Raw genomic sequence first — 12,375 nt, forward strand, 5'->3', positions numbered from 1 at the left:
TACTTACAAGCCCTAACCAACAGTGCAATTTGTAAGTAAAAAATAGGTATTAGGTAAACAATAGATAAGTAAAGAAATAAAAAAAACTGTAAAATGACAGTGAAAATAACAGTAGCGAGGCTCTATACAGGTGGTACCGGTACAGAGTCAATGTGCGGGGGCACTGGTTAGTCAGGTTAATTTAGGTAATATGTACATGAATGTGTAGCTAAAGTGACTATGCATAGATGATAAAACAGAGAGTAGCAGCAGCATAAAAGAGGGGTTGGGGGGAATGGCAGGACATAATGCAAATAGTCCGGGTAGCCATTTGAATACCTGTTCAGGAGTCTTATGGCTTGGGGGTAAAAGCTGTTGAGAAGCCTTTTGGTCCTAGACTTGGCGCTCCGGTAACGCTTGCCATGCGGTAGTAGAGAGAACAGTCTATGACTGGGGTGGCTGGGGTCTGACAATTTTTAGGGCCTTTCTCTGACACCGCCTGATGTAGAGGTCCTGGATGGCAAGCAGCTTAGCCCCAGTGATGTACTGGGCCGTACACACTACCCTCTGTAGTGCCTTGCGGTCGAAAGCCAAGCAGTTGCCGTACCAGGCAGGGATGCAACCAGTCAGGATGCTCTCTATGTTGCAGCTGTAGAACATTTTGAGGATCTGAGGACCCATGCCAAATCTTTTCAGTCTCCTGAGGGGGAATAGGTTTTGTCGTGCCCTCTTCACGACTGTCTTGGTGTGTTTGGACCATGTTAGTTTGTTGGTGATGTGGACACCAAGGAACTTGAGGCTCTCAACCTGCTCCACTGCAGCCCCGTCGATGAGAATGGGGGCGTGCTCGGTCCTCCTTTTCCTGTAGTCCACAATCATCTCCTTAGTCTTGAATCCGGTGGTCAGTTGATTTGTGGTTTATCCTTATGGCTTTAATGTGCGCGTGAATACAGTTGAGGTCGGAAGTTTACATACACCTTAGCCAAATACATTTAAACTCAGTTTTTCACAATTCCTGACATTGAATCCTAGTGAAAAATGTCCTGTCTTAGGTCAGTTAGGATCACCACTTTATTTTAAGAATGTGAAATGTCAGACTAATGGTAGAGAGAATTATTTATTTAAGCTTTTATTTCTTTCAATTAGTATTTGGTAGCATTGCTTTTAAATTGTTTAACTTGGGTCAAACGTTTCAGGTAGCCTTCCACAATAAGTTGGGTGAATTTTGGCCCATTCCTCTTGACAGAGCTGGTGTAACGGAGTCAGGTTTGTAGGCCTCCTTGCTCACACACGCTTTTTCAGTTCTGCCCACACATTTTCTAGAGGATTGAGGTCAGGGCTTTGTGATGGCCACTCCAATACCTTGACTTTGTTGTCCTTAAGCCATTTTGCCACAACTTTGGAAGTATGCTTGGGGGCACTGAGTTTGAAGGTAGGCCTTGAAATACATCCACAGATACACCTCCAATTGACTCAAATGATGTCAATTAGCCTATCAGAAGCTTTTAAAGCCATGACATTTTCTGGAATTTTCCAAGCTGTTTAAAGGCACAGTCAACTTAGTGTATGTAAACTTCTGATCCACTGGAATTGTGATACAGTGAATGATAAGTGAAATAATTTGTCTGTAAACAATTGTTGGAAAAATTACTTGTGTTATGTCCAAAGCAGATGTCCTGAACGACTTGCCAAAACTATAGTTTGTTAACAAGAAATGTGTGGAGTGGTTGAAAAACGAGTTTTAATGACTCCAACCTAAGTGTATGTAAACTTCAGACTTCAACTGTATATAATAATAATCAAAACGTCTTTCCACCTCAAGAAATTACAAAGTGCATCCTGAATTAATTTGGTTTCTTGTTCAATTGACTGGTCATGCTGAAATCCTGAATGGTTGTGTATGTACACTATACATCAAATACACATTTTAAACTACCGTGTTGTCAGGATGTAAAATAAGCTTATATCCTGTGATTGTACTGGATCACCCTTTAAAATGACTCATTAGATAGTGAGGGATGTGGTTTTAATCCTACTAATAAGATCTCCATGCTCTGTAATTGACTATGTGTATTAATGAATCATCATCTGGTGACCTTGGCTTATCAATGCCACTTTCCTGACATCCAGTTCATAACCAGTACAGCAGTGGCTGTAATGTAGTTGTAGTGAATTCATTGAAGCTTAAAGGCTCATGTAGAGGTGCTCCTGATGTGAGACATTTCTTGAAAGATCATAGAATCCCTGGAATGTTGTCAGCCACCACACGTACAAAAAGCTCAGCCCATCACTGAGATATAGATTCTCTTCAGCTGACCACCTTGAAGCCATTTTCCACCTATATTTGCTATGCCCAGATAAAAGTCAAGATAGAGAGGGCCATGAAGAATAGACTAGTAAACTCTTATATCCACAGAAAGCTCTACCCTTAAAGAAAAACCACATGATTTCACATGCAGAAAATCACATGATTTCACATCAAATTTTACTTGTTAAATCATGGGACAACATGTGTTTTTGGAACACTTCACACGTTTTCACATGTGTAGTTTAATGTTATCACATGTTGCTTTACGTGTTGTCACCTATTATCACATTAACTTCACATAAGATCACATGAAATTCAATTGTTTTTTCCGTTAGGGTAGAATACTGATCCATATTTGTATGAGACTCAGTTGGCACAGCACGGGCTCAACTACATTATTAAAATACTTGTCTTTAAAATGTTTTTACTGCAGATTTTATCAATGAAAATAAACACTATACATCTGACTGCATCAAATAAGATTTCGATAGGCCTATGTCCTGTGCTACAAATGAGTGCGACTTTACCTAACTGTCCATGCAACATTTTCATTGCCTCATGAGTATTAAACAGACATACACGGACTTCCACATTACTTCCACATTTGGTACCAACGTTTTCGTCTTGTGCAGGGGATTATAAATACCACATTTACGTCACAGTAGGACTTCACATCAGAAATACAAGAACAAATATTCTATCAGACGAACGGACTGCTCAGGACAAGTCGTTTTGTATATTGTTTATCTGAGTCCGACAGAGGTGGCTAACGACACAGTGAAATTCATATTGTTTGTCTCAGTCTAACAGAGGTGGCTAACGACACAGTGAAATTCATATTGTTTGTCTCAGTCTGACAGAGGTGGCTAACGACACAGTGAAATTCATATTGTTTGTCTCAGTCTGACAGAGGTGGCTAACGACACAGTGAAATTCATATTGTTTGTCTCAGTCTGACAGAGGTGGCTAACGACACAGTGAAATTCATATTGTTTGTCTCAGTCTGACAGAGGTGGCTAACGACACAGTGAAATTCATATTGTTTGTCTCAGTCTGACAGAGGTGGCTAACGACACAGTGAAATTCATATTGTTTGTCTCAGTCTGACAGAGGTGGCTAACGACACAGTGAAATTCATATTGTTTGTCTCAGTCTAACAGAGGTGGCTAACGACACAGTGAAATTCATATTGTTTGTCTCAGTCTAACAGAGGTGGCTAACGACACAGTGAAATTCATATTGTTTGTCTCAGTCGAACAGAGGTGGCTAACGACACAGTGAAATTCATATTGTTTGTCTCAGTCTGACAGAGGTGGCTAACGACACAGTGATATTCATATTGTTTGTCTCAGTCTAACAGAGGTGGCTAACGACACAGTGAAATTCATATTGTTTGTCTCAGTCTAACAGAGGTGGCTAACGACACAGTGAAATTCATATTGTTTGTCTCAGTCTAACAGAGGTGGCTAACGACACAGTGATATTCATATTGTTTGTCTCAGTCTAACAGAGGTGGCTAACGACACAGTGATATTCATGTAAGGAGTAGTACAGAAATTGTGCAATTTAGTGGTGTTTTTTTTTTATTTTTACCATTACTCATAACTTCATAATACATTTGAACAGTAAAAAACAAGTAATCCTTCATGAAGTGTACTGTCAAGCACCAAATCATTTTAATTTAGCTGCTTCCAAACACTAATGTAAAATAGGCATGAGCAAGCCGTTCACATAGTTGATAATATACTGTACACGAAGGTAGTAAATTACATTGAGAGGGGTTAAGTAAGACACGCAAAGGACAAATCTTTTCATAAAAAAAAACTTAGGAAGAATGGGAACTTAAAATCAATGAATGAGCCAACTATAGACAGCGGGATGTAATTGATATGGACGTAATGTCTCCGATATAACATAATAGCAGGACGTGAGTCTTCTTCTGTGGTTGATTCATCAGGCAGCATAATAAACGGACTGATTGAAGATGTCATCGGACTGAGATAAGGTCATGAACCTCTCCCTGGCCTCTTGTAATGTTTTCCCTGGGGGGTGGGGGGTGGGGGCATGTTTTATTAGCTAAATGGATGGAAACAGACAGTGCTTGTGCAATCCTGTACTCAACCTGACTGGAATTTTTTAAATTTATTTTAATGTTTCTACATGATGTTGACAATCTTAAAGGGGCAAGCTGGGATTCAAACATCAACAAAGTGGTCACTCTGCCTAATGGATGTGTCAATCGCAGATTGGCTCTTTAACAAACATAGCATACTGTATCTACTTTTGATTCCCTATACATTTTATATACCGTTGAAAAGTTTGGGGTCACTTAGAAATGTCCTTGTTTTTGAAAGAAAAGCTTTTTATTTTGTCCATTTAAAATAACGGCAGGTACTCTAGTGGTTAGAGCATTGGACTTGTAACCGGAAGTTTGCAAGATCAAATCCCTGAGCTGACAAGGTAAAAAATCTGTCGTTCTGCCCCTGAACAAGGCAGTTAACACACTGTTCCCCGGTAGGTCGTCATTGAAAATAAGAATTTGGTCTTAACTGACTTGCCTAGTTAAATAAAGGTAAAATAAAAAAATAACATAACATTGATCAAAAATACAGTGTAGACATTGTTAATGTTGTAGCCAGGATGGTAAACTACAGTAAAGGCCAGTTATAGTGGAGGATGATATCCAGGATGGTAACTACATTAAAGGCCAGTTATAGTGGAGGATGATATCCAGGATGGTAACTACATTAAAGGCCAGTTATACTGGAGGGTGATATCCAGGATGGTAACTAAAGTAAAACCTGATAATTTAAGGTAGCTAGTGGAAAAGGAGAGACCTGGGGAGAGACGCTGGTGCTAACTGTTAATGAGGCATACCCCTGCCTCGTGGCAGCAGTTAGCAGCCACGCACGAACACACACACGTGCGTGCACACACACCAGCCTCAGACTGCATCAAAGCCTACATCAGACCAAACAAGGGCTTTAAAATTAATGAATGGCTTTGTCTCTGAGGGGTAATTTTCCATCATCAGCATTGGCAAACCCTATTGTCAGGGACTGAATAGGGAGGGAGGGAGAGCGGGGAGAGAGAGGGAGAGAGCACACCGTTGTTGGCTTGCATTTATCCTCATTAATTCTCAGATCACAGTCAATTCTCTTTTTCTCTCCCTGATAATTCTCTCTTTCTCTCTCTCTCTCTCCCTGATAATTCTTTCTTTCTCTCTCTCTCTCCCTGATAATTCTCTCTTTCTCTCTCTCTCTCCCTGATAATTCTCTCTTTCTCTCTCTCTCTCTCCCTGATAATTATTTATTTCTCTCTCTTTCTCTCTCCCTGATAATTCTCTCTTTCTCTCTCTCCCTGATAATTCTCTCTTTCTTTCTCTCTCTCTCTCTCTCTCTCTCTCTCTCTCTCGCTTCCTGATAATTCTCTCTCTCTCTCGCTTCCTGATAATTCTCCCTCTCAATTCTCTCTTCCTGATAATTCTCTCTCTCTTCCTGATAATTATCTCTCTCTCTCCCTAAAAATTCTCCCCCTCTCTCGCTTCCTGATAATTCTCCCTCTCTTTTTCTTCCTGATAATTCTCTCTCTCTCCCTGATAATTCTCTCTTTCTCTCTCTCTCCCTGATAATTCTCTCTTTCTCTCTCTCTCTCTCTCTCCCTGATAATTCTCTCTTTCTCTCTCTCCCTGAAAATTCTCCCTCTCTCTCCCTGATAATTCTCCCTCTCTCTCGCTTCCTGATAATTCTCCCTCTCTCTTTCTTCCTGATAATTCTCTCTCTTTTCCTGATAATTATCTCTCTCTCCCTGATAAGTCTCTGTCTTTTCTTTCTCCTCAGGGTATTGATCCTATTACTGCCCAGAGAGAAGGAGAGTCAGACGGAGGGGGGTGTTAAGGTTAGCCCATCTACCCTGGAGGCCACCCTCCGTCAGATCAAACATGTTGGTCTATTGGGGCTCAAAGTCTAACTGATATTTATAGAGGTCTCGCTTCTAGCAGCTCTATAAATCACGACAACAACCTAAAAGAGGCTGATTTCTGAGGTGTAGCCATTTAACAGTGATCTGTCTGATTTCTGAGGTGTAGCCATTTAACAGTGATCTGGCTGATTTCTGAGGTGTAGCCATTTAACAGTGATCTGTCTGATTTCTGAGGTGTAGCCATTTAACAGTGATCTGTCTGATTTCTGAGGTGTAGCCATTTAACAGTGATCTGGCTGTCTATTTTCTGAGGTGTAGCCATTTAACAGTGATCTGTCTGTCTGATTTCTGAGGTGTAGCCATTTAACAGTGATCTGGCTGTCTGATTTCTGAGGTGTAGCCATTTAACAGTGATCTGGCTGTCTGATTTCTGAGGTGTAGCCATTTAACAGTGATCTGGCTGTCTGATTTCTGAGGTGTAGCCATTTAACAGTGATCTGGCTGTCTGATTTCTGAGGTGTAGCCATTTAACAGTGATCTTGCTGTCTGATTTCTGAGGTGTAGCCATTTAACAGTGATCTTGCTGTCTGATTTCTGAGGTGTAGCCATTTAACAGTGATCTGGCTGTCTGATTTCTGAGGTGTAGCCATTTAACAGTGATCTGGCTGTCTGATTTCTGAGGTGTAGCCATTTAACAGTGATCTGTCTGATTTCTGAGGTGTAGCCATTTAACAGTGATCTGTCTGTCTGATTTCTGAGGTGTAGCCATTTAACAGTGATCTGTCTGATTTCTGAGGTGTAGCCATTTAACAGTGATCTGTCTGATTTCTGAGGTGTAGCCATTTAACAGTGATCTGGCTGTCTGATTTCTGAGGTGTAGCCATTTAACAGTGATCTGGCTGATTTCTGAGGTGTAGCCATTTAACAGTGATCTGTCTGATTTCTGAGGTGTAGCCATTTAACAGTGATCTGTCTGTCTGATTTCTGAGGTGTAGCCATTTAACAGTGATCTGTCTGATTTCTGAGGTGTAGCCATTTAACAGTGATCTGTCTGATTTCTGAGGTGTAGCCATTTAACAGTGATCTGGCTGATTTCTGAGGTGTAGCCATTTAACAGTGATCTGTCTGATTTCTGAGGTGTAGCCATTTAACAGTGATCTGTCTGTCTGATTTCTGAGGTGTAGCCATTTAACAGTGATCTGTCTGATTTCTGAGGTGTAGCCATTTAACAGTGATCTGGCTGATTTCTGAGGTGTAGCCATTTAACAGTGATCTGTCTTTCTGATTTCTGAGGTGTAGCCATTTAACAGTGATCTGGCTGATTTCTGAGGTGTAGCCATTTAACAGTGATCTGGCTGATTTCTGAGGTGTAGCCATTTAACAGTGATCTGTCTGTCTGATTTCTGAGGTGTAGCCATTTAACAGTGATCTGTCTGATTTCTGAGGTGTAGCCATTTAACAGTGATCTGGCTGATTTCTGAGGTGTAGCCATTTAACAGTGATCTGTCTGTCTGATTTCTGAGGTGTAGCCATTTAACAGTGATCTGGCTGATTTCTGAGGTGTAGCCATTTAACAGTGATCTGTCTGATTTCTGAGGTGTAGCCATTTAACAGTGATCTGGCTGATTTCTGAGGTGTAGCCATTTAACAGTGATCTGTCTGTCTGATTTCTGAGGTGTAGCCATTTAACAGTGATCTGTCTGATTTCTGAGGTGTAGCCATTTAACAGTGATCTGGCTGTCTATTTTCTGAGGTGTAGCCATTTAACAGTGATCTGTCTGTCTGATTTCTGAGGTGTAGCCATTTAACAGTGATCTGGCTGTCTGATTTCTGAGGTGTAGCCATTTAACAGTGATCTGGCTGTCTGATTTCTGAGGTGTAGCCATTTAACAGTGATCTGGCTGATTTCTGAGGTGTAGCCATTTAACAGTGATCTGTCTGATTTCTGAGGTGTAGCCATTTAACAGTGAAAAGAAGAAATAGAAGAACTACAATACAGGTGTATTAGGGAGCGAATATGATTATAACAGGGGTTTTCAGATGGGGTGGGGCTATTTTTGTCAACAAATAGCAACGTTTGTCGCAAACGAGAAATGCAGTACATAAAGCATGATGAGATTCTCTAATGCTCTCTCTGCCCCAAATTACTGGAGTCTGAGTCAGTCTCTTAAAACGGTCTGCGTCACTACCCTCAATAAACTTCCAGGCATTAGAACAAGCCTTCCTGAAATGTCCCATAATTGCCTTACTGACACGGATGATATAAAGCAGAATATCATGCTATACAATGAACCATGTAATAAAGTTGTATGATTAAATTCCTTTCAGCCAGGCTTCTTCTCTTTTCTCCGCCTCTCTACCTTCAGTATATTGTGTCATTTACATGCTTCACGGCTTGTAGCAAAGCAATCCTATTTACCCCTTTACAACCCATAAATGGAAGAGGTGTGAGGGCTTTTAACAATCGCAGGACAATATATTTTTTCATTCACAGAGATGAAAGGGTCTATGCTGTTAATGTGTGATTTTATTAGCGGTGTATGTGTTTCTAAAGACTACAGTATTTAGGGTCATACAGCAGAAATGTTTTCCCTCTTATGAAATCTGTCAACAGTCCTTCCTCATAAATACGTTTCCAAACATATCATAATTCTTCAAGAGTGCATTGATGGAAAAATTTATTCCCATCATGCTTTAAGTTTTTCTGCAGGTCAACAGAAAGCATTTCTCTAAGAGCAGCTTCTACCAAGTTTCCATGGCCCTATAGTGTTTACCCATTGGAGAGCACCAGCACAGTGGATTTTCATATCATCATTTTCTTTCCAGGAACTCCACCCTGGCTTTAATTCCGCTCTGGTGAATGCAGACTAATCAATCTCTCTCAGTTACCATCTGTATGTCCTTAGCCATTGTCTTCATACTGTACTGTACAGTCTGGCTTGTGGATAGTCAGTCTCCTAAGTGAATTAGAAGAGCTACATATCCTTTGTGTTGAGTGTTCTTGCTTGAATCTATCTGCTTTAGTAAATATTCAGACAATAACCATGTCCATGTTTGCACTTGTTGTGAATCATTTTCTACCCCAGTTTGATTACCGTAAGGTTTTTTTGTAGTGTACGCATGTTTAGATGGTAAAAGCCCATCTCCGTTCCACACCTGCACTGAGAAAAGCATAAAGAAACGATGATCACCTTGTCACCTGCGATGAATAAAGCTAATATTTCCATATACCCTGCCAATTAGAGACAAATACAAGACACACCAAGGCTACGGTCCACCCTCGTCCCTACCTCATTATAGGCAGGGTAGGGCCACATTTCATAACTCCTAGTGTGCATCGCAAATGGCACCCTATTCCCTATATTCCAATGGGGCTCTGGTCAAAAGTAGTGCACGATATAGGCAGTAGGGTGACATTTGGGATGCAGACCTAGTTGATCTAGAATTGTGATGGCTTGTGTTTCCAGCTGTGAGGTTTTCCTCTTTCCTTTTAATCAGTGTTCAGTGCTGGACAATTACAGGCCCTAATATTCATAAAGGACTTGCAGTTAGAGGGAGACATGGCTTTGAAAGAGGGTAGACCGGGATGTCTGACAGCATTTAACAGCGAGAGGGCTTGAATTGATCCGTGACTCCTGCAGACATTTTACATCTTAGCTTTGAGGAAAAGATCTTCACCCTGGACAATAAATAAAATGTTAATGAATTCCTCTGCATTCTGGGACTAAGTAATCCGTTCCATATGATGTTTTCACAGTAGGTAGTGGCAGCCAATGTTGATGTAACTATTGTACAGTTAAAACTCCAACCACGACTAATGCATTGAGTCTGAGTGAGTTTAGCAGCGAGATAAAGATTTTATAATGAGCCTCCAAAATATGCATTCAGTGACAGGTGCCATACAGTCTATGTATTGGCACCACAAGATAACACATAAGTGACTCATGTAAGGAGATTTGTAGGAGGCCTATATATTTTGTTATTCATGGTATACCAGTGAAGAAACACAGCTCCCTGCCTCCCCTGACACTCTGTAGGAGGGGCAATCACAATCAGAAGCCTTTGATACATTATTTCTGTTCAGATCCATATTTCATATTTCTATGAAGAACACTAAGGCTCCGTCTCAAATGGTACCCTATTCCCTATATAGTGCACTACTTTTGATCAAATGTAGTGCACTATATACAGAAGAGCGTTCCATTTGGGAGGTATCCTAGAACACTCTATGGAGCGTAATTACATTTCAAGGCTGGCGTTGTAACATCACACACTCAGTTGAAGGGTCCTTTTTTTTATCATTTTGCCCCTCTAGAATTAAATTTGCAGACCCCCTGGCGCTGCTTCATAGACTGACAAACTCAATAGGGATGACGTGTTGAATCGCAGCTGAATAGTGGCATACCAATCAGACAGTTTTCATATACAGTTGAAGTCAGAAGTTTACATACACTTAGGTTGGAGTCATTAAAACTCCTTTTTCAACCACTCCACTCCATTTCTTGTCAACAAACTGTAGTTTTGGCAAGTCGGTTAGGACATCTACTTTGTGCATGACACCAAGTCATTTTTCCAACCATTTTTTTGACAGATTATTTCACTTATAATTCACTGTTTCACAATTCCAGTGGGTCAGAAGTTCACTAAGTTGACTGTGCCTTTAAACAGCTTGGAAATTTCCAGAAAATGATGTCATGGCTTTAGAACCTTCCGATAGGCTAATTGACATCATTTGAGTCAAATGGAGGTGTACCTGTGTATGTATTTCAAGGCCTACCTTCAAACTCAATGCGTCTTTGCTTGACATCATGGGAAAAACAAAAGAAATCAGCCAAGACCTCAGAAAAAATTAAAGGTACCACGTTCATCTGTACAAACAATAGTACGCAAGTATAAACACCATGGGACCACGCAGCCGTCATACCGCTCAGGAAGGAGACGCGTTGTGTCTCCTAGAGATGAACGTACTTTGGTGCGAAAAGTGCAAATCACTCACAGAACAACAGCAATGGACCTTGTGAAGATGCTGGAGGAAACAGGTCCAAAGTATCTATATTCACAGTAAAACGAGTCCTATATCGACACAACCTGAAAGGCCGCTCAGCAAGGAAGAAGCCACTGCTCCAAAACCGCCATAAAAAAGCCAGACTACGGTTTGCAACTGAACATGGGGACAAAGATTGTACTATTTGGAGAAATGTCATCTGGACTGATGTTTGGAGGAAAAATGTGGAGGCTTGCAAGTCGTGAAGCACGGGGGTGGCAGCATCATGTTGTGGGGTGCTTTGCTGCAGGAGGGACTGGTGCACAAAATAGATGGCATCATGAGGGAGGAAAAGTATGTGGATATATTGAAGCAACATCTCAAGATCAGTCAGGAAGTTAAAGCTTGGTCGCAAATGCGTTTTCCAAATGGACAATGAAAAACTGAGTTTAAATGTATTTGGCTAAGGTGTATGTAAACTTTCAACTTCAACTGTTTCAACACTCTATGCAGGAACACAGTATTGATTTATATTAACTAGGGAAGTCAGTTAAGAACAAATTCTTATTTACAATGCCAGCCTAGGAACAGGGTTAACTGCCTTGTTCAGGGGAAGAACGACATATTTTTACCTTGTCAGCTCAGGGATTCGATCTAGCAACCTTTTGGTTACTGGCCCAACGCTCCAACCACTAGGCTACCTGCCTCCCCTTAAGATACAGACAATATTTAGGAGAAAAAATCATCAGTAAGATACAGACAATATTTAGGAGATAAAATCATCACTTCTATAGATTAATACCTTCGACACAATAGCCAATTTCTCAGTGCTCTGTACTGTGAGGGTGTTGAAAGATTTATGAAATATTACACTTTTCTAAGTTGCCCTTCATCTCCCCGTCTCTCTCCCACCCCCTTTCCCATCTCCAGACTCCAGCTATGTCCAGTACTCTGGTAATTCCTACTTGGAGTTTGAGGGCATAGACCTTGGTGCCAACAACAACATCACTGTGAGTTTCAGACCCAGGAGGCCCAGGGGACCATCCTGTACGTGGACCAAGGAGCAGTGAACAGGGGCTTCTTTTTCATGAAACTCTTCATCCAGGAGGGAATGCTACAGGTGAGGCTTTTTCTGAGTAGCAAATGGCACCCTATTCCCTATATAGTGCACTTCTTTTGACCA

General features: G+C 41.0%; 1 protein-coding gene across 1 annotated transcript in view; it reads left to right on the forward strand.

The window, feature by feature from the left end:
- The window catches only part of eys (EGF-like photoreceptor maintenance factor), a gene marked incomplete at its 5' end in the record, with an annotated part of 444,052 nt that overhangs the window by 245,075 nt on the left and 186,602 nt on the right, over window positions 1-12,375 (forward strand). Inside the window, 3 exon segments of the mRNA XM_082972800.1 lie at window positions 6,127-6,215; window positions 12,123-12,203; window positions 12,206-12,312. Coding sequence (XP_082828926.1) covers window positions 6,127-6,215; window positions 12,123-12,203; window positions 12,206-12,312 — 277 coding nt within the window.

This window comes from Salmo salar, chromosome 01, assembly GCF_965601325.2.
Source record: "Salmo salar chromosome 01, fSalSal1, whole genome shotgun sequence".
Taxonomy (NCBI): Eukaryota; Metazoa; Chordata; class Actinopteri; order Salmoniformes; family Salmonidae; genus Salmo; species Salmo salar.